Source organism: Electrona antarctica (genome assembly GCF_951216825.1).
Source record: "Electrona antarctica genome assembly, chromosome: 19".
NCBI classification, from domain to species: domain Eukaryota; kingdom Metazoa; phylum Chordata; class Actinopteri; order Myctophiformes; family Myctophidae; genus Electrona; species Electrona antarctica.
In genome coordinates this window covers 10,346,421-10,369,958 of record NC_136800.1, presented here as the reverse complement: position 1 = coordinate 10,369,958, position 23,538 = coordinate 10,346,421, and the positions used below count along the sequence as shown (strand labels likewise).

At 43.7% G+C, this 23,538-nt stretch overlaps 1 protein-coding gene across 1 annotated transcript; it reads right to left on the bottom strand.

The window, feature by feature from the left end:
* Window positions 1-3,328: 3,328 nt before the first annotated feature.
* LOC306943714 (transmembrane anterior posterior transformation protein 1 homolog) lies at window positions 3,329-4,735 on the bottom strand (the record flags this gene model as incomplete). Its single annotated transcript, XM_079530243.1, has 1 exon — window positions 3,329-4,735. One exon carries the CDS (start codon window positions 4,733-4,735, stop codon window positions 3,329-3,331), a length of 1,407 nt encoding a protein of 468 aa, XP_079386369.1.
* Window positions 4,736-23,538: the final 18,803 nt, after the last annotated feature.

Here is a 23,538-nt window from a genome sequence, read left to right as displayed (position 1 = left end):
CTTTTGTTCAAAGTCATTATGCCGATTGACATGCCTGTGTGTTGTCACTGCTGTTGTATCCTCACTAACCTGCCAGTGAGGAGCCCCCACCGGGAGGACGTAGCACCTCCTCCACTCTACTCCTCCTAGCAGACACTCCCTGCACAGCAGCCAGTAGGAGTTCAGTTACAAATATCCGCCCTCCCCGACTGGCTTCCTTCCGGGCCAGTTGTTGGGGGGCTAGCTCCTCCTATGCCCAGCTTTCCGGGTTTGTGTAAAGCAGTGGTTCCCAAACTTTTTCACGTCAAGGACCCTCAAATTGACACTAATTGGCCCACGGACCCCCATAAGGGAAGAATTTTACGGCTCTAGCAGTGATTCTCAAACTGTTCGATTTCAAGGACCCCCGGTTTGACATGCATTAGTCTACGGGCCCCCATTTAATGGCATTTCTATCTCCGAGACCCCCAATTTATATTTTAAAATCAATGTTAATTTAACTCTGAGAGTGTACAAATGGAACCAAATGGTTCCATTTGTTACAGACCCATAAGGGTCCATTTGGTTCCATTTGGTTCCTAACTATCATTTAGCTGGGGGACCCCCTGGAACTCCCTCAAGGACCCCTGGGGGTCCCCGGACCCCACTTTGGGAACCACTGGTGTAAACACAAAGATTGGCTTGTCACCCTTGTCAGCGATAATTTGATTGGCTGGGCAAATTACATAGTGAGGGCAAAAAAGTGAGGACGCAAATTGTGATTGGCCAGAATGAGATGATGTATGATGATAAGAGCCCCCATCACTTCACACGGGTGTGATTCTTTTTAAAGTGTAGACAGGACAAAAATATAATTTTATAAAAATATCCATATGTGTAGTCAATGCCTTAAACTGGCTAAAGAGGGCTTTATGAAAGCCAGCCAGAGTTTAATGTCCTGCAGTATGTACTGTGGGCCTTTAGGGATAGTATATCTGGGCAGCATGTGAGGTGGCTGAAGCCAACCTGCAGGTAAGATACAGTAAGCCAGTGTCAGTCATTTCAGGCAGGTGACTGACCAGGTTCTGGTGCAACTGCCTGCTGTTGGAGAGAAAGTAAAACTAGGAGAGTGTATGATCAAGTGTGTGTGTGTGTGTGTGTGCGTGCGTGCGTGAGTGCGTGCGTGCGTGTGTGCGTGAGTGCGTGCGTGCGGCTGGGTAGGTAGGTCTGTCTTTCTGAGCGGTGTGAAGCACTCCGTGTTGTTATACCCACTAGTAATTGCCCGACTATATTCCGTATAAACATTTATTCTGTATAAACATTTAGGCCCTGGTCATGTCATGTGGTAACGTCAACATCATACTTACATCATCCCCGCTCAGTTGTGTAAGACAGTATATATAATAATGGGTGACTTTCATGTAAATAGATTTATTAACTATAGTCTGGTAGAGATGTATGACATTTATGACATAATTGTAGCCTGGCTCCAGCCCTGAATCGCTACCATTAAAAGAATATGTCCTGGCGATTCAGGTCTGGTGACGCTGCCTATGGCGGCGTCAGTCTCGATAGAAAATCTGATCGCAACAACAAACATGGCTGCCCCCACTGCGGTGACTCGCGACCGTATCAATCTGGCTATTAAATCGACCTATGATAAATAGTTTCTTTACAGAAACGATCATCATCCGACATATTTTACCGCTTTTGTTTACATGCTAGTAGCGCTCGTTGGCTGTGTTTGTTTGGGGTGCGCCCCATACAACATCGGGTGGTTTGGTTAGCAACCGGGTTAGCCATAGCCACATGATTGACAACGTCATCTGCTTTCCTACCATTCTGATTGGTTGGTATGAACCAATCGCCGAAGACTGCCGCTTTGACAATGCCCATCCCAGAAACTGCTGCCGTGGGCAGGGCTTTCAGTCTGAATAATGAAGTGAAACGAATTAAAAAACAAACAAACACACAATTATAAAAGTCCCATGACAGTGTGGCTTCTTTGATGATCTTTGACATCATGTCATGACATCCTATTGATCGGTCTTGTCCAAATAAGGAGTGATGGCAGGACAGTGGATCAAAAATTATCATTATTGAGTGGTGCAAACCACTCCAACAACCAGCTTTGTCTGTATGTGTCTATGTATGTGTGTACCTGTATGTGTGTGTACCTGTACATGGAACCCCAAAAAATGAGCATGGTTACTATGGTCACTGACATTACGTCAGACCACAGCGGATCAGGCTATATAAGACCTTGCACCACTCAGTTCACACGGGTGTGATTTTTATGAATAAAGTATAAAAAGTATAAAAAAAACTCTACTTCCTTAGCCTACTGGCAGCATGCAGAAGAAATATGGCACCGATTTTATTTTCTCCGCAATGGCCCAGGCCAAGTCAACTAACTGTGAAGTAGTTCTCTGGGGAAATCAGGGATCAGAGCATGTATACAAAGATGAGGGAGGCTTGTGTCATGGGACCAATCTGTATTCAAAACAATAAACAACAGGCTTGCGTGATATGAAATCACGATTATATAATATTCCAATTGTCAAAACATAACTGTAAGGTCAAGCAAGCGCTACCAACTACTTCCATATTCCTTCTTTTGTTTTTCATCACAACAATCTTAACACGCTCGTAGAGTTCCATCGAGAGACAATGAGATTAATTAAGAGAACTAGAAAGACAAACGGAAAGAGTTGAATCTGTTGAGGATTAAGGTTTATAGACTGTGGCGGGTTCATGATCCATGTCCATGTTGCATTTTGTTATCTCAGTCTTATTCCTGGTGAGTCTCTAAGTCAGTCGGTGTTTGTGTACATTTGTCTATGACCCGTTGCCATAATTCCGTCTTTACCTTTAGTCCGTTCTGCCGAGGATGCATGGAGGAAACTACGTGAGGTGGGGCATCATATAGTGGTAGGGGGTTCATTCCCAGTCTCCTCTGACCTTTCCCTTCATGTAACACAGTCCAATGTCCTGGTGTTTAGTTGGTAATAAATAGAAATAAATACTCAAGCGGGCTGATTTGGAGTTGGCTGCACCAGAATGAGTCTTGCCAAAAAAAAAAAATCGACCCTCTGCCAAAATCTTGTTTGTCCCGATCCCTCATTGCTAGGGTGGGGGGTGTCGGGGTTTGGATCCGTTGTTGGTTGATGCACGGGATGGTGAAGCAGTCAAACTCTGAGCGGCGCTACGTGGCACAGCTTTGTGTGTTATGTCTGTTTGTCCGTTTGAGCACGGAATGTTCGTTTGAACATGGAATGTCTGTGACATCATGTTGTGGCACCGCTCACTTCACACGAGTGTCCCTGAGGGTCACCTTGAGGATCAAGTCCCGTCTTCATCGTCATCACCGTCAGGTATGGTCAGTAGTCGTCATCAGGCGGCGCTCTCTGGCAGGTGGGGAGGGGGGGGCTGGGAGATGACAGATGCTTATCTTGAGGATGACCGATGATGCGCCTCTCTCCGTCGCTGGATCTCGCAGTGTAGCAGTGTGCGTGCGCTTGACGCGGCGTGCCCTGGAGTTGGCACGGCTGGAGACGATGGCGGGAGGAGGGGCATCAGGGAGCCTCTCCTCCACGTTGGCTTCTTTGACGAACATGCACGACTTGCCCAACATGACGATGCTTATTAGCACCTTCAGAGTCGTCATCCCCAGGTAGAAGAGCAGCACGCACACGAGGGACAGAGGGCCCTGGATCTTCACCGAGCTGTTGACCACTCTGATCAGCATCAGAGCCAGAGGAAGGGAAACGAAGCCCATCCTCCTGCACACCGAATCGCTGTAGTCCGTGTACGCATTCTTCTGCCAGCTGCTGACCAGGTCGACGGCGAGGCTGGCGCGGTACTCTCCGTACACGTCTGCCCCGATGTTGTTGAACTTGGTGATGAAGGTGTGCTTGACGATGTCCACGACGACCTCCGAGACGATCACCATGACGACGTCGGGGAACAGCACCCACAGGTGGTCCGGGTTCCAGGAGAACTGCTCCATGTTCCGGAGGCACACGATGAGCAGGCGTATGTGGTTGGTGAACCTCTCCTTTATGTCACCGTTGGAGATCTGAAACAGGCCGTTCTTCTCGAACTTCTTGAACACGCTCCCCTTGATCTGCACAAAGTTGCTGGACATCATGATGGCGAGCAGCGACTTGTTGTGGGAGTTGAAGGCCACGCTGAGGGTGGTGGCCTGGACCATGATGAGAATAGCATGAAGGAAGACGTAGAGGATAGCCATGAGCAGGTGGGTGATTAAACCGCGAGCGCCCTTCTTCCGCTTGGGTTCCGTGGCCGTCCAGTACAGCGCGTCCAGGATGTCCTGGCCGGCCGACGAGAAGAGGCGGTCCGCCACCTCCAGCATGTTGTACAGGAAGTACAGTTTGATGACGGACTGTCCTCTGATCATGTGGTACATCATGGAATAGTCCACGTAGCCGACCATGCAGTAGCACACGACCAGGATCAAACCTTTCAACACGTCGCACACCTGGGCCGGCTGCAGCAGCGAGCGGGAGCCAGCGAGGAGGCGGGGCAGCGCCAGCAGGACCCTGAGGGGCAGCAGAGTGAACACGTACAGGAACGCGTCCAGACACAGGAAGGAGGCGAACGTCATCAACTTCTCCAGTTCCACGGGGACGCGGAGGCAGTTGTAGACCCTCTCTCTGCTTTCGCTGTACTTGGCCTCGTTGTGCTCGAGGAGGTATCCTCTCGTCAGCTCGATGCGGAGGAACTCCACCACAGACATGTCAGAGAGGTTTTGCATTTCTTTCCTTTCCTATTGTCACCTCTGTCGGCGAGCCCAGACGTCTCCGCGAGCATAGCTCTCTCTCTTCTCCACCGTCACCAATAAAACTGGATCTGTTGGTGACGTTGTCTGTGATGTCATCTGTGAACTCATCTGTTGGTGACATCAGACATAGTCAGAGTGACTTCCATCTTCGCCCTTTTCTCTCAGCTGCGAGTGACAGCGGATCTAGCTGAGAATGTGGCAGAATTATGTCATCAGTTTAGGAGAGGAGAGAGATAGTGTTTTACAGACAGGAGAGGAATCTGTGTGTGTGTGTGTGTGTGTGTGTGTGTGTGTGTGTGTGTGTGTGTGTGTGTGTGTGTGTGTGTGTGTGTGTGTGTGTGTGTGTGTGTGTGTGTGTGTGTGTGTGTGCGCGCGCGTCTGGTGCGTCTGGTGCTGCAGGTAACTTGCGAGTGTGATGTGGGGTGAATTTTGAAAACTGGATGAAAAAACAGTGTAGTGCAAAATACGCAGCATATAAATTGGGTTTTACGGAGTGAAGTGATTATATAAGCCTGTGTGCATCGCTGTTGAACACGTATAAAAAGCAGTAATAGGCTACTTTCAATATGATGACCCATTTATGAATACATCACTCCATTGTCTGATGAAAGCACACAGGGGAGAGAAATAATATCTTCTCGTAAACAGCGTCTGCATGCAGATTAATAATTCAGACAGAGCAATTAAACTACATAACTAAAACATTGAGTGGTTTATTATTGCAAAACAACACACAATGCTATGCAGTTGTGAAGGACGCAGCTAAATTAAAGCTCTGCTGAGCAACACCGCAAACCACATATTTATGCAATATTACATGAGAGGGTGCATTAATGACGGTAGAGCACGACCCTCAAGTGTAATATTGCGATTATACAACAGTTACACCCTTAAAAAAGACATCAACTCAATTTCATTATAACTAAGATATATTCGCTAAAAGAAATCATCCATATAGCCCTAATGCCGTTGCTGCTGTTCTGTTAGAGCTGGGACTTTCAATGAATTGCCCTCGAATGAAATGCAGACCAGCCTCTCAACTTCTGCTAAAATAAAAATAACGTTTTCGCTACTCACCAATACAAAGACGGTTTTGGTCATTAGAAAGCCTACTTTCCCCGGTGGACGCACTTGAACCCCCCACCACACGTATAAAATGCACTTTTTGGCCAGAAAATGATTTTTTTTGTCTATGGCGATATCGATAGAGGGCGCGGCGCAGTGGAGTAACAAAGTATTCTTCTTCCAGTGATTTGAGTGCGCTCAGAGTGCGTCCAGTGGTCTTTCTAATGACCAAAACCGTCTTTGTATTGGCGAGTAGCGAAAACTAAAAATAAGTCTGCATTTCCTGCATTTCATGCGAGGGCAATGAATTGAGAGCCCGGGGCAGCTTAATGCCCTATATGTCTGTGTCACCACCAGCAGTGGTTATTCTATCCTACATTTTACCAACCAGTGATCCTGTGCTGCAGCCAGCCAAGTTTTGTCATCAAATCGCAATATCGCATGGCTTCTTCTGTTAATTTATTACTGTCTGCTTCTCTTAATTATTATTTCCTTGTCTTGGTTTTAATTTGATTTGCCTTGTTTATTGTTTTCTATCTTTAAATAAAGTACAACATAAAATCAAATATATTGCATATAGCTTCTGATGTTTGGTACTTTGGTATGCATGTGGAATTATTCATATCCAACTCAATCTTCCACCAAGTGCTTGGCCACCATAAGCAACAAAACAGATGAGGGGGTATTAACAAGGGCTGAGCATTAAGCCTCTGTAACCGAATTAATGTCTGCCAATGGTCGAAGACACATTCTGTTTTTACATAATGAGACATAATGACTTGACTAACAAATACACACTGTGTAACATGCATACAGTAATTCATTCAGAAATGTCATTGAATAATCTAATAATAATTAATTGCATTTTTAAGTGCTCAAAGTGCTTTACAATGGTTCATTCATTCATACATTGGGAGGTGAAGCGGCGAACAGTCGACGCCAGCGTCCTCACATTCACACACCAATGGTGGCGAGCTCACACTGACCAACTCATTGGAGGCAATGTAGGGTTCAGTGTCTTGCCCAAGGACACTTCGACATGTAGACGGGAGGAGCCGGGATTCGAACCGCCGACCCAGGGATTATTGGATGACCTGCTCTACCTCCTGAGCCACAGCCGCCCTAAATCTACAGTCATACTGTCCTCACTAAATGAGCACAGAAGTCACATAGGGTACATATTCTGTCGTTTTCATGGAAAGTATAGGAAAACTATCTTAATGACTATTGTTTTAACTCAGTGGCGGCCTTATATATGTTTCAATCGTTTCAATTGAAACGGGCCTCGAGCCTCCAGGGGCCTCCCCCCAAAAAAGTAGTAGTAGTAGTAGTAGTAGTAAGGTAGTAGTAGAAGTAATATTGCATTGCAGCCTTCCAATCAGCCTTGTCAATTATTCAGCCTCATCCTATACGTCCACTTACCTAGTTGGCAGCAGCTAATAATCACTGCAGGTACTCGACCTGTCATGTCACATTGACCTGTGTTGTTTGGTTGTAATTGTTCCCACTTCCCAGTGTGTGCACTGGGAAGTGAGAAGCTGAGAGTTGTGATTGCATCATTGTATAGCCTATGCTGCCTTCCAGTTATACCTTAAAGTAAAACAATGTTTATTCTAGCTGCTTTTGTGTATTTTTCTACTAGGCTGTGTATGCTGTTCATGCTTTGAAGTCCGATAATACACACTAAAAAAAAACTAAAACATATATAGTACGTTAATATGTTTAGATGATGTACTGAATTTATGGATCTATTTTACTTTCACTTATGAGCCCTTGTGGGTCCATTCTTATTTGAGGTTGAACCAAGACTTGCAGTGTACTGTACACTGCAAGTCAGAAATGAGATGTCAGTGCCTTTGGACTGTTAAACCGAGCATTGATGATCAATGATCAATGATGTGGAAATCCAGAAAGTTGGAGACAGGGGTTTCATGCCCTCGATGCACATTCAGCTAGATCCTATAGCTGTACTAAAAAGAAGAGTTCTTTCAGTTCCAAATCGTGGAATATGTTGATTTTTTAGCTATACAGCAGACTAGTGATACAACTTTCCCGAATAATTTAGTGGTACTGGTGGTGGTGCAGTGGCAATGTTGGCCAATGTGGCAACATTCCATGTTGTTATATTGATTTCTTTGGAAATAAACATAGGAGTCAGGCACACATTCTCACAAAATGCATTCATTTTAGCCAAATACCCCCCTCTCTAAACATATATGGGCAAATGTTAAGGTTGGCAAACCCAAATACTTATAGGCTGACTGACAGCCAGTGGTGGAAAAAGTACTCAACGCTATCAAGCGTCGAATATTACTCAGCTGCTACAAGTGAAAGTTTCTCAGTCAAATTTGTACTCGAGTTAAAATAGGCTACATTGGAGTACATTTATATTTTTACATTTTCCTTTAAAAAAAAGAATAAATATTCAAAGACTTGTGCCGCATTTTTACGATCTTTCAAAAATAGCAGACCTACAAGCTCGTAGCGCGCCACTCGGTGGCGCGCTATGAGCTTGTAGATCTGCTATTTTTTATAGCTAAAGTATAACATAATGCTTAGTTAAAACACCAAAAGGGGTTCCCGCCCAGAATGGATAATAATAATTGCATCACTATGAGCTTGTACAGTAGATTAATTTGTATTTGAAATAAGTGGTTAATTCATAAAATACCTCATCTCTTCCTAGAAATGTAGTGTTGTCAAAAGTACAATATTTGTCTTTGAAATGTACTGAACGATGGGGACACCCGCACACCGCCACTTGCTAGGTTCACAAGCATTTATTTAATTAGCAGAGCAACGTTTCGGTCTTGCGACCTTCCTCAGGCTGAGGAAGGTCGCAAGGTCTGCTCATCGTTCATCTTTTATTCAAACACGTAGTGCGACTAGCAAAAATAAACTACCGAAATTGATTCATTATGTGGGGAACAAAAACAATGCGACGCCAACTGGAACCCACCACCGGGACCACATTATATTAATTTATATTTTCTAAACCGGATCACATGGGCCAGTTTAGAACAAAAAAACAGTTTTTCCTCCGCGATGGAAAGGCTGGTGACGCGAGGTTACTGTCCACCACAGTTGACAACTTATTCCATTTCCTTTTTTGCATTTTTTTGCTCGCACCTCCAAACAATGGCTGCCATGTCCCAGGTGACTCCATTTCACGGCTGACCCCGGGTCAGCTCAGTCTTATGTACATGGTATATGAAAAGCAAACTTTGATTGCCTTGACAGCTCACCCACTCACATGTCCCAGTGGTATATAGCCAGAAAGAGAATAAAGGATGTGTCTTGCTTTAGAAACCTCAAAGGACTCTGTGATGCTCCTGGAAGACAGAGAGACTGTGCGGGAGTGACTGACTGTGCTGTCATCATTTTTGTTCGCCGTCGGGGCGGAAAACCTGTATGTCCGTAACTGTTACTTTTCAGGAAAGTGTGCTCCTCGGAGCACATGTTGTTCGCTGACAAGCTGGGCCGCAAACTTCGGAAGGCAGTCTTAGCCAATTGGAATGGGATCTGAACATTCAGACTTGTATATCTTGATCACATGACCCCAGAGGTGGTGTGTACTGTGTATAACAGTTTTCTGTGAGTTTTGGACAAAATCTGTAGGAATAGTACATATATGGAGTTATTTGTCAGGCATGCCCAAATATGGAGTCTATGCAGACGTCAGAATGATGTCAGAACAAGCCAGCTCCATATATGGACACTGGGCAGGGACCCTGTCCAGAGCCTGGGCAGAGGCCTTTTTGGGGCGGTTCTGGACAACCGTGGGTCCGACCGACTCGACACCAGGCACTGCACCCCCCGTGGTGGGGTGGAACGCGTGTGTCGAATTTGAAGTCGGTGGGGCGAACGGTTCTCAAGTTACGTGGATTACTGGATTACTTACAGACATACAGAGATTTGGTGCATTTATAGTTATTAAGATGTGCATGGTACTGTGGTGCTGGAGATTACATCTGCTCACAGATGGACGAAGGACGGACAGATGGATGGAAAGACAGGTGCGAGAACTCGGCCCGGCGGAGACAAAAAAAAGTGTTGTTGTTATTTAGTCACAAACTCTTCTTAATACTTTTCATTGGTCCAACTAAATCAACGTGAAAATCAATATAAACCATCATAAACAAATAAATATACATTTCCACATTACATGACCAATACATGGTGCGTATCCGTATCAAATACCACGTAAAAAGTACCAACCACAACAATAAGCTGACAAACCAATAACCATAAAATGACATTCACCTCTTCCAGCTAGGTGCTATTACCAGGTGTTTCTCCTGTAGCATAGTCTCGCGTCGCCAGACTGTTGCCTCTTGCAATTTTCAAATGCATCCGTCATACAGTCTGGAGCAACGGAAGCTCTATCATGAGTAAAATATAAAGCGGAAGTGGAGCCTCCTTCCGTTTTGTCTTTACAGTCGCGCAAATGTATCCTAATATAAATAGAAATCATCTAAGCATAATATAGGAGTCAACCCACAGAGCCTAGTCCTTCCACGCGCCAGAATAGTACCTCCCAGTCCCGGCAGAGAAGTTCAGGAGGAACGGATTGTGTGGCCCTGGTTTTTCCCTAATGGGACTGATCGAGGGTAGCTACTGGGACGTAAGTCGGGACTTGATCACCCCCGGCTGGGTCACCTGAGTGAGGGGTATGATGTTGGGAGACCCGAAACCCCGATGACCTTGGGATACATCACTGAGGATACGTCCCAGGTGCATCCATGCGATTAATTTTTAGCTTGCTGCTTAGCAGAAATGGAAATAAATAAAAGTATTTATAATATTCTTTTTAAAAAAGCTCTAAAGATATTTTAAAATATATTTTTGTGAACGGAAATGGCAGCTTCCTTACTCTGATGCTTCCAGACTCTATGTAGCATCCGAAGATTGTGGAATAGTTGTCTGGTTACGCGAGACTACCAGAAGCATGGTGTCACTCCAAGCATATCATGGGTAGGTATATCAAGAAAGCCTAAAAAAACCCAATACATGGAATACACCACTATACTAGTATTAGGTAGTAGTGGGCGGGGCTTTCTCACGTTCTAATACAGACAGAAAACATATTCTGGCAGCCACCTCGCCTGCGTGCTGGACTACTCATTCAACTTTCAACCAATACCTCCCGAGTTCGAATCTTGCTGCATGCCGCCACTATTTTTCCAACAACCATGAACTATGGTGCATCATTCTGAGTGTTGTATACCCCCCACCCTCTGCTAATGTAGATAAAGCTCTGAGCGAGCTGCATGATATGAATCACTGTCAATTAAAGAGAGCTACTGTATGCCCAAACGCCCAGGGGGACAATTATGTTAGAACAATGCTACAGTAACGTAAAGGAGGCATAAAAAAAAAACGACCTCATTTTGGTAAGTTTGACCACCTGGCAATCCTGTTCAGGCCCACTTATGTACATCTAGAAGCTATACAACTAACTCAGTCACAGTTCAGACTGCTAGGATGTGGACTGACAGTGCACAGGGCTGCCTGGAGGCCACGGACACAGCTTTTCATTAGGATGCTGAAGATGGCCGGACTCAGGGCCCTATTTAGGCCAGACTAAGATTTTTTCACCCAAAAGAAATTGCAATAGTAATCGTTCAAGGTTTTTTTATGATCCTTAGGGTCATCCAAATAACATATTAAAAATAATTGATTATATACATTTTGGATCATGGTAAATTCAGGGGTTGACATTTCACATTTGAATGATGCTTTAAGTAGCATGTGACATGTCAAACTAGGGTTTATTCATGATTCTGAACCCATTCCAAGCATTAGCTTTGCACGACAAACACTCCTTGGGCTAAAAAACGGCCATAGCCGTCTTCGCAAATGTACAGGTCATCAAGTTTGGGCACATTTTGGGCAAGTGGCTATGGCCGTTTTTAGCCTGCAATTTTCTTTTCAGCTTAGATTGACTGGTGTTTTGGAAACACTAGCCAAGCCGAGAGGAAATCGCTTCCAACGAGTAATCAAAACTGCAGAGGGAATTATTGGATCGGATCTCCCTGCCATGGACAAACTCTAATCCATACACACAGTGCTGCAGGAGGAGAGCGCAGTGCATCCGTAAGGATCCATGTCAGCACAACCCTCCGTTCGTGTGGAGGGACTCGGGATACAATCAAAGACACCACAGGCCAGAGAACATCTCTGCCCACAAGACACGCTTCATTAACAGCCACTGTGTGATATAGTATAGGCCCAATGCAGACACGGCGAGGCAGAAACAGTCGCAGAAAAAGTAGCAGACACATCCAACATAATACAACAGATCAAAAACACTGCAGACAAGCAGAGTGCTGGGGAGCCAAGACAGACATGCAGGTACTACTCACATCCAAGAACAGAGAACAGAGAAAACCGGGTCGCACATGGAGGAGGATTGCAAACAACTGACAACTAGCGACACCTGAACCGACTGGAAAACATGTCAAAAAGGTGGCAGAGGAGCAGTAGCCCATGACAGAATTGCCTTATACTGTATAAAAATGTGTATCAATGACAGAGCCAGTATAACCTTATACTGTATAACATGTGTATCAATGACAGAGCCTACAGTATATATAGGTATATACGTGTGGCCAGATCAGGCCATCCTACCGAGAGCATGTATAACTAACAATGATGAGTATGTTTATTTGGTAATGAAGTAAATGAACCCCAAGTGACCATGGTAAGCTGGGTCAACCATATGTGACTAAATGTGACTGAGGGACTGCCATTGGATTTTTTTGAATTTTCGTTTTATCAGGTCATATGAAAGCAGGGAATCATAGCTTCAAATTGACATATTGGTTGTTCAGTTTGACCCACCAGTTTTGGAGATATGGCTTATAGAGTACTGTCTTGCAGAAAACAGCGAGTTGAGAAAACAGGCTTGAAAGGTTCACTTCTGTGGTCTCTAACATTACACCTAGCTACATGTTTGGGCATTTATTTCATATTTACATGTCGATTTCAGCTCTGACACTTATTTCAGACAGGCTCTAGTATGTGAAGAGTCTGCCTGTGCTATTAACTCATTTTGGAAAAAAAAAAAAAAAGTTTTTCTCCTCTGGTGAAAAGCTGTAATTTTCAGAACAAAGTATGCATATCATGAAAGTCCAGTACAGGTAAAAAGAAAAGAAGTGGCAGCAACAAGTCGCTTTGCACAATAATTATATTTGAGAAAATATCAGCTATCAGACTTTACAATTTTGAGAATTTGAGGAGGGTGGAGGATCTTTTGGCTAGCACTCAAGACATTTCCTCAGCGAGAACAATCTCAAGAGGACAGAAACTAATTGGGTCTGTCAATCTGTCAAAGAAATGGTTATTGATCATTTGATTTTCTACGGTCACAATGTCAAAGTGATGCTGTGACACGGCACCACTGTGCCCGGCCTCCAAAGTCAATATCTATATGCCTTGAGTCTCTTTCTTGTATATTAGTTCAAGTCATTGGAGACGTACTTGAGAATGCCACACATTTGGGATTCAACTTTATCAGGTCATGGGAAAACTTGAGCTTTAACCAATATTTGTATGTATGGTCCCAGTTGTTACTCTGGAACCAAAGCATTGCACTTTGGCTCACTTGCTGGGTGCCCAAAACGTATAGACCTGAAAACAGACAGATAGAAAATACACTACAACAACAACACCACACACAAGTCTTTTGTGTGACCTTCACCTGTCCGACCTGCAGGGTTCCCTATAGTTGCACTCCCAACTTGTTATAGATTGACACGTCCACCAAAAAATCTCACCCGTGTGAACTGAGTGGTGCAACTCCCCCCCCCCTCTTAGCAGGCAACAGTGCAGCACTATCTCTCTCTCTGTTTCTGGCACAACAGCGCCACTTTTGCCCCTACTGGTACTCATAGTCACATTACTCACATAGGTGGGTTAACACATACATTGCTGTTCCTTGGAGTGGTTGCACCACTCAAAAACCTTTATGAGAAGACAGGTGTGTTTGTTTGATAAGACATCAGGACAGGTGTGTTTTTTTAGAAGATAGGTGTGTGGTTTTTTTTTTTCAACACACTTTTTATGTTCCTTTTCATTCCTAGGACATAGTTAGTTTTTCTCATGATGCCTCTGGAAAACATTGTGACATGAATGCATTGACTAACAACTGTACAGTGTGTGTGTGTGTGTGTGTGTGTGTGTGTGTGTGTGTGTGTGTGTGTGTGTGTGTGTGTGTGTGTGTAAGTGTGTGTGCACGCGCGCGCGTGAAAGAGAATACATGAACATACTGGTACTGTACCTGGTGAACAGCAAAGCTGTAATGATGACAGTATAGTATTTTAATAAGGCAAGTTCCACAGGCTTCTTACAAGCTGGCAAGTGAGAGGTAAATAAGGTAAAACATTTTTACATCTAGGCTTCTGCACTGCAGTATCTTTACATCTGCAGGGGCATGAGGGCTGTACAAGCTGTTTAATAGCACTACTTAGACACAATGCAATACCCCACAGAGACTGCTGCAAGACACTGATTAAAGTTTTACATGGGGAATGTATAGTGTAAGTAACTGCAACAGAGGGCACTTTATCCGTTAAGGCTTGAGTATGATTCCACTCAGTGTTGCAGTTAAGAGGAAATCTCCAACTACACTATACAACAACACCACACACAAGTCTTTGTGTGCGCGTTGCGTGTGCGTGCGTGCGTGCGTGCGTGCGTGCGTGATGATATAAGGCATGGTGTGACTAAAAGTGTAGAAAACGTCAAGAGAAAAGCACTACTTTTTCTACACTTTTAGTCACACCATGCCTTGGCTTATATCATGGACGTTTTGTCAATGTAATGAGACTGTTGATGAAATCAATGCAGTCAGGACACTTCGTGTCGCTCAGCATGGCCTCTCGCTCACCTCCTTGGGGGTGCCTCATAGAATCTTCCGCATAAACATGAGACGTGTGTTGAGTGTCCTTTAGTGGTGTGATTTGTAATGGAGAAAACGTGGCCAATTCAAAGATACCAAAGGTCCATGATGTATATACACATGATATGATGCAGAAACACTCAAACACATGCACACGCAAATATGCACACATGGCCATCATTGTCAGGGGTTGACACTATAAGGTCTCAGGGGCACTTGCCCATCTAGTACAGCGGCTTATACCCCAATACAAGAGGTATTGTGCACTTTTTCAAAAAAGCATGAAACTTCTACCATAGTTAGATGATATCATGAGGTGTATTTTCAGATGTGGAGTCAAGTCAGATTTGACCCCTGAGGCCCGGTAGAGCATAATATGTGACCAATACCCATAACATCCTATATAAGGCAAAAAAGTCCAAATTTCATCATTCTTTAAGTAGCATGTGACATATGAAACTAGGGTGTTTGCATGATTCTGAATCCATTCCAAGCATTAGTTTTGCAAAAAAACACTCATTGGGCTTAAAACGGCCATGCCCACTTGCCCAAATGTGCTGGCATCATCAATTTGTGATGACGGCATTGGCCGTTTTTAGCCCAATGAGTGTTTTTTTTGCAAAACTAATGCTTGGAATGGATTCAGCATCATGAAATCACCCTAGTTTCATATGTCACATGCTACTTAAAGAATGATGAAATTTGGACTTTTTTGCCTTATATAGGATGTTATGGGTATTGGTCACATATTATGCTCTACCGGGCCTCAGGGGTCAAATCTGACTTGACTCCACATCTGAGAATACACCTCATGGTATCATCTAACTATGGTAAAAGTTTCATGCTTTTTTGAAAAAGTGCACAATTTTTTGGTAATCCGCTGTACTAATCGGGCAAGTGCAGGTCATGTTCTACTTGCCCAAAAGGTTAAATCGTCCATTATAAAATGACAGGTAAAACTTGAATTATGTTCAATTTAAGGCTTTTTCTTTCTGGGGCTGTGCTAAAGAAAATGTCATCTTGTATGTCTGTCAAATACCTACATACTATAGCTATAATTATGACTATGGGTTCACACTTATTTAACATTTTTAAGTGTAGCAACAGTGAAAACTGCATAAACAGTGCTCTTATTTTACAGTCTACAGACCAGAAGAAGCTTGTGTTAGTGTTTATAGACGGTTGCGTCCCCTCTCAAGCAAGCAACCTGAAAGCAAACTCTACCTGCCCGAATATTTACTTGCCAGGGGCAGGTGGGCAACCCTCAGTATATTATAATATTTACTTGCCAGGGGCAGGTGGGCAACCCTCAGTGTCAACGCCTGATCGGGCATAAATGGAAGGATATTGGAGCCAACTTTAAAACGTTAAATGCTGCTTAAGGGTCCTGCACGACTGAACCAAAAACAGTTTTCACATCAAATTGACCACATCAACTACATAATCTGCCAAACAAGCACGCGCAACACAGAGAGCACACTATAGCTTTATTGAAGAGAAGCGTTGTAGCCACAGGCAAACACCACAGTCCATTTGATTTATGCATACTTAACAAGGTAATCCCAACAGGGGTTCTCCTGGTCCTGTTTGGCTGGGAAGGGAAGCTTGAAAACTTGCCCAAAATGCTTCGATTAATACAGCAATGATAAAATCAACATGTTCTACCTGGCAGCGGTGTTGATCTCATGAATATTTACATGCCAACAGTACGGTATACTATAGGTGTTGCAGTGACACCACACCTCCACCAAGAGGAAATGTTGAGCCATAGAGACTTACAGTATGTCACTTTGACACTACAGTACATCATTTAAGTTCCACACACACACACACACACACACACACACACACACACACACACACACACACACTTCAAATAACATGAACCACGGGTACTTGAGGGAGTTCCAGGGGGTCCCCAGGGGGTCCCCAGCTAAATGATAGTTTGTAACCAAATGGACCCTTATGGGACTCATTTTGTACACTCTCAGAGTTAAATTAACATTGAATTTACAATATGAATTGGGCCTCAAGAGATAGAAATGCCATCAAATGGGGGTCCGCAGACTAATGCATGTCAAACTGGGGGTCCTTGAAATTAAACAGGTTTGAGAGTCACTGCTAGAGCCGTAAAAGTCCTTTTATGGAGGGTCCCTGCATATCTCTTCAAATGGGGGTCTGCGGGCTAATTAGTGTCAATTTGGGGGTCCTTGACATGAAAAAGTTTGGGAACCCAAACAAGAACTATAGAGGCACGACGACTCTCTCTCTCTCTCTCTCTCTAAAAAATACTTCATTATAATAAATCATTGAAAACATCATGGGTATTATCATACACTACAATGACTGCATCATACACTTCAAGGCAATTTCCTAATTGAGGTTATACCCTACACTGCATGTCCAAATCATCACCTGGATCCAATTAAATCATGTTTTTGTGATTATGTTTGAGTGATAGGTGACATTATGTCCGTTCATAAATCTAATCTAGTCTCATTTGGGTTTGTTTATTTACTCTGGAGTACCCATGTTACATACTCGAGGATTGTATATTTATATGTATTATATATGAGACCGTGACTATATTTCTATATATTGTATATTATACAAGGGGTATTTATATATATATATATATTATGTTATACGGTGATTATATTTATACATATATATATTATAGTATACAGTGATTATGATAGTATGGAGTTGTCGGTCATATGCTGTTGCATAGTATGGAGTGCTGATTGCAGTTCTCAGTCACAGGTCTGGCTGGTGCTCGGAGGCGGAGACTTACCTTCCACCTGCCCACCTCGTCAACGGGAGCCTATCATCATCAGAGGGCCAGCCAGAGGAAGACTACTTAAGAGCAGCTGTGATGCCAGCTCGTGGGCACTGTGACTCAGTCTGACATACTGAGGGCACCTTGTCCAGGGAGCTGTGTAAAGAGTCTAACATTCACGAGGGACTCCAGTGTGGAGCGCTCTGCGTGATTACCCAAAATCTAACCCACCTTGCTGTGGTACCGTTACAAGAAGTTATACTGTGTTGTAATAATCGGGAGTGTGGGAGCTTGATTTTTGTAAACGGTTTGTATTTTGGTTAGGACTAGAAAGAGTAGAGAGTTTAGATAGGTTGATAATTTGTAACCTTTCTTTTTCTGTTGACGGTTAGGATTAGCTAGAGGGTTCTGTTTCCATTAGGATAGGTTTAGTCTGTTTTGTTGTTTTCCCTGAGTTGCCCCATACAGCCTTTTTTGTTTCATTATATAAAGTAAATAATCTTTAAGTTGATCTTGTAACCGGGCTCAGCTCTGGAGGGCTCAGCCCTAAACTTTTAGTTGGTTGGAAACCCAGAAACTACCGTTATTAGTCGCTTACAGGTTGTCTAGACAGGAGGTTACTGATATATATATATAGCGGGATTATATATATATATTCATGTTATACTATTGTCTTAATTGTATATATATACCTTCTGTCTATTGTATAAAGCCTTATTGAAGTGGTGCGAATAAAAATTAATTCACTTGCCAGCCTTGTTGCGTCCTTTAAGTACCCCTAGATATATGAAGGAAACGTAACAACCCAGATGAGGGATCTTATTCTTAATATGGATCAAAAGAGAGAATTAAAATATTGCCTCTCTCTTTAGAGAAATCCTGAGGTCAAACTGTGGCAAAAATTCCGTACATTGAATGAGACAAAGGTTTAAAGTTATTCGTCACATTATGGATAAGATCCTGCTCGAAAATGTATTTAAAGACAACCTTCCTACTGCTACAAGTATTGAGAGGTTTGTGTGTATGTGTGTGTGTGTTCTCCCCCATGAGAAAATAAGTGCAGTACTGAAAGTAAAGCCCTAACCACACCAAAGGGTCACCATGCAACTCCTTGGGTCAAAACGGTTGCAAGGAGTTAACGCTAAAACCGCCTTGACCCTTTGGTGTGGTTTGGGCCATTGAATTCCATGCGTTGAATCACTAGGGTCAACGTGGGTCAACGTGCAACAAGACATATCACACCGCAGGGACAACGCTAAAACCGTCTTGACCCTTTGGTGTGGTTAGGGCTTTATAAGTCAAAGAAATACATTTGCTTGCACCCCTCTGAGCTTTCCCCGGTTCCTTCTGAAAGGTCAGTGCCCTTTTGATTGGAAACCTTCTTCTAAGAATAATTACTCTGAATATGGCTGAGGCAGAGCACACAAACACAGATGTATTTTTACTGAATGGCTTCCCATATTGCTCATTCAGTAGCCTTCTCTGAGCAAGATCTACTTTAAGTGCTATTATCTGCAGGGGATTTGTACTATATAATAATGTAGCATTACTTGGCTTTTTTTCTCTTTTTTTTGCTTGCATGACACACTTTTCTAGTCGATACTGATGTCCTGTTAAATTGCTTTTTAGAGTAGCCAAATATTTTTACCCCCTTTTTCTCCTCAATTTAATCATTATTCCAATTAATTCCTCAGTCCCCACACACATTTCTGTGTTGTCAATGCTGTTGTATAACACTGACTCACCTGCCAGTGAGGAGCCCCCACAGGGAGGACGTATAGGGCCTTCGTCCTACTCCTCCTGCCCAGTGCTCCCCGCTGACGACAGGTGCCACCCCAGTCCAACCAATATCACCTTACCTGGCCGGCTTGACCTCCCCCGAACCCAGCACAGGCCAACTGTGTTCGCATAGACGCTTAAATTCCAACTGCTCAACTGCAGTGGTACAGCTGCACTGAAGGTCGCTTGTTGGCTAAAGAACAATTGGCATTGTTATTGAGTTGGAGCCTTTCCAAATACATTCCATGCCAACAACAAGCAAGCTATACCTGCCAAAATAGCAAACTGAACAGGTCTCACTTGGGTGTCTCACAAGCTTGTCCCTGCAGGTTTGGTCATGGCATTGTTGTTGCTGTAGCCTGTCCAGGGCAATCACCTGATGGACTCTCAAAGGGGGGGGTTGGCTGTGTACTATGCAAGGCTTGATCCATTTATACTCAGACTGACAGACTGTTTCCATCTGTGTCTCTATGTAGGTTAGGTCCCAGGCAGCCAGGAGTCTGACAAGTGCAGTCATGTGTTGTTTGAGAATAATGAGGAACAAACTGCAGTCTTTGCTTATTATTCTCGAGCGCACACTAATCTGATGATTAGTTTATGCAACGGTGTCCAATCCTATCCACAGAGGACGAGACCAGAGAGGGCCCGGGCTTTCATCGCAGCTAACCAGTTGCAGACCAAGCCTAATGTATTAGGTGTGTGGGTTGCGTTTCCGCGCTGCAAAAAAAAAAGGCTTGGCCACACTGGATGTTTTCAGAAGAAATTAGACATCTCTGTTCAGGCACCAGTAGAGCTACAAAATGACTCCGACAGGAGTGATCCAGTGGTTTGCCATTGAGCAGATATGGCCTGTGATGTGACGAAGGTTTGTCGAAATGTCTGCTCTGTTTATCATCATCACACAACAGTCCACAGAACCATCAATGGAAATCTATCACAGTCCTGAAGTGACCCTCTCCTTGCAAATTGCCACTGACAGCTTATGCTAATAATGATCTGCCTTTCTTGGCACAAGGCCTACACTGTAAGATCCTGAAAGTAAATTTAACTCTTGGGAGCGTAAAAATGGAACCTTATGGGTCCACAGTTAACAGTTAACTCCGATTTTGCAGTGCGTGCCGCCACTTTGCCAACAGTTTAAATGGCCGTTTATTTGATATGCCGTCCAGGTAGATTGGGTTTTAACCCTTTTTAATTAAATTAAAATGCCCCCGTTCGGCTTCACATATTCACAAAGCAATGTTGTTAACTTTGCTAAATGATCCTTTTAGGGAAAAGGAAATCTCTCAACTCATTCAGTATTCATATTCACTTACAAGTCTTCCTCCTGTTCGTTACGAGCCGGAAATCTCTCGACTCATTCAGAATTTACTATCCAAATGCTGGGGCTTGAACGCTTTACACACAATCTGGACGGAAGCCATCGGAAGTAGAAGAGTGCACTTGGGGCACAGACCCAAGGGATGATGAGAGTAAACATTTGGGTTTGATTTGGATTGAACATAGAAATTACATGCATATTTTTTACACGCATAGGACCGCAATATATAGTACGTGACGCACGTTGGTGTGCCATGACAAATGGATTCGTCAGAGTGTGTCGTTTGCTTACAAACTTGGGTTGAATGAATGTCAGATTCATCGCAAGACGTGAGTGAGCCCAATCTCCAGCATGTATGAAATACCAGAACAAAGCAAGCTGTTGGATATGACTTCTGGCATCAAACAAAAAGAGGAAATGAGAAGCCAGTCCATATAAAGTAATAATGATACAACTTTGTGCATTTGTAAAAAAAAATTGCTTGTAGATCGGCCCACAGACTGAGAACCAGTGTGTTTGCTCTCAGATCAAGCCTGTCGCGACTGCAGGACCGACGTAATCAACTGTAACCTCCGTAACCTGTAACCTCCATTTATTGGGCTCAGCAAGCTGTACCAGAGACACTCCAGTTAATCCACTCAACTTGTAGACACAGCAGCCTTGTATTGGATCAACCAAGTGATTATTCATTCTAGCGGGCCTATATATGCAGTGACCTTATTAACGGCCTGGTGCAGGATGCAATTATGAAGCTTTCAAGCCTGGTTGTCCATGAAAAGACTATTTAAATCAGCCAAATGTTGTTTTTTTACTACGATCCCAGGAAGCTCCAACAATATTCGTGAGCATTAGTATATAATATTCGATATAGATTACTTATTCGGTTTATTGAATAATCGTGTAGCGTTTTTAGATATATTTTTATATCAACGAATATATAATATACAAAGAGTGTGTACAAATATGGCAAACAAAAATAGCTAAAATAGCTGTTGAAAAAAATTCCGCAATGTGACACATTGTGAGCTTGTAGATCAGCTATTTTTGCTGTTACAGCAAAAGCTATTAAATTAATATATTTACATTTTGCCACCAACATTTTAATTAAAATCTATTAAATTGATTAGTTCGATTGCACCATAAAAAAACCTCGTCTTTCCCAAAGCTTTCAGAGTATCCAAGAGACTACGGCACCTTCTGGAGTGGCTCATTCACAATGAGCCAGGAGGATAATGGGCAGAAGAAGAAGCAGCGACTCTACACCGAGTCTCTCTCGCGTGACTGAACTTCTCACCCTATCTCTAAGGGGAGATGCCAGCCACCCGACGAAGAAGAAAACTCATTTCGGCCGCTTGTTTTTGCGACCTTATTCTTTCGGTCATGACCCACACTTCATGACCATGGGTGAGAGTATAGGAACGAGTATTGTCTAATGATCATTACATCCTGATCCTGATGGAAGTGCTAACGATGGTTAAACCCATAGGGTTAGTTAGATCATTGGTTCCCAACCTTTTTATACTGAAGTACCACCTCAGAAAATATTTGTCTCTCCTCCAAGTACCACCATAATAACTGATGTTAAAATACAGGAGTGTATACCTGCCCTTTTTGTTCCATTCCCAAGCCAATAATGCTGCTGCTCTGACACAACTCTGTCTATATGACTAATCAGTAATCAGCACAAATTTCTAATGTGATGAATCCCTTCTCAAATCTTCTATTAACGGCTAGGTGTGCTGTCATGCTCATTTCAGCCAAATAAGGCTGACCAAAATAAGGCGTTTCATCCAGCACGCTCTGGGATAGCATTGGGGTGTTTTATTGTTTTATTCTATAATTTTTATCCCACGATTTTGCAACCCATTTTTTCCACCCAGTGTCAATTATATAATGAAATCCTGGGCGCACCACTTCCTCTGCCAACCTGGGGGTGTGGGTGTGGGTGTGGGGGGGGTGGGGGCGCAGCGGAGTGACCTCATGCTTCCTTCTATGCATGAGGAGTCCAAGCTGCTTCTTTTCACCCGACAGGGGGGGGGGGTTCCCCAGCCGGACGTAACACGTGGAAGGAACACGTTATTCCGACCAGTTCCTTTCCCCTCCATCAGGTGCCCCGGCTGGCCAGGGGGAGGTAGTTTAGAGACCAGGATTAATGCATGTTTTTTGTGAGGGTACCTACCCTAGGGGGACACGGGGAGAACATGCAAACTCCACACAGAAAGGCCCTTTCTCCAACCCCGCCTCTGGTATGGGCACTGATGACGCGGAGGAGCTAGAGAACACGCCCACAGTGCACAGTGTCCCCAGCGGGAATCGAACCCAGGACCTTCTAGCTGTGAGGCGACAGCACTACTGACTGTGCCACCGTGCCCCCTCAAGGTGGCTTTTCTAAACTATTTAACCAATGTAAAGCATTTGCAAGATCTTGTGAATTGTGTGATCTTGTGTGAATAACTACATTGGATCCAATGGAACCGTTTCCTTTTTTCCAATGTACTGTTACTTTGGAAACATGGAAACTGTGTTCCAACTGTTTTCCATATACAGTACATACAAAGTGTGTGTGTGTGTGTGTGTGTGTGTGTGTGTGTGTGTGTGTGTGTGTGTGGGCATTGCATTATGAAATAAGTATGACATGAGTCTAATGATTAAAGAATAACATTGCCTCATTATATGTTGATGTAATTTGTGCATCTCAATGGCAGGAAGTTGCCGGAAGTTATCAAACAAATTAACTCCATTTGCAATCACATCTCTCTTCATTACCCGCTTCCTTCCCTAATAATCAACCACGTTTGCATAATTAAAACACAGATGTGAAAAGAGACAACTGGCAGGCCACAGAACATGGCCTCGACGTGCAGAGGAAAGTACACACAGCTAGCTTCAAGACAATGGAAGCCTTCCATTGTCTTAAATCAGGGGTGGGC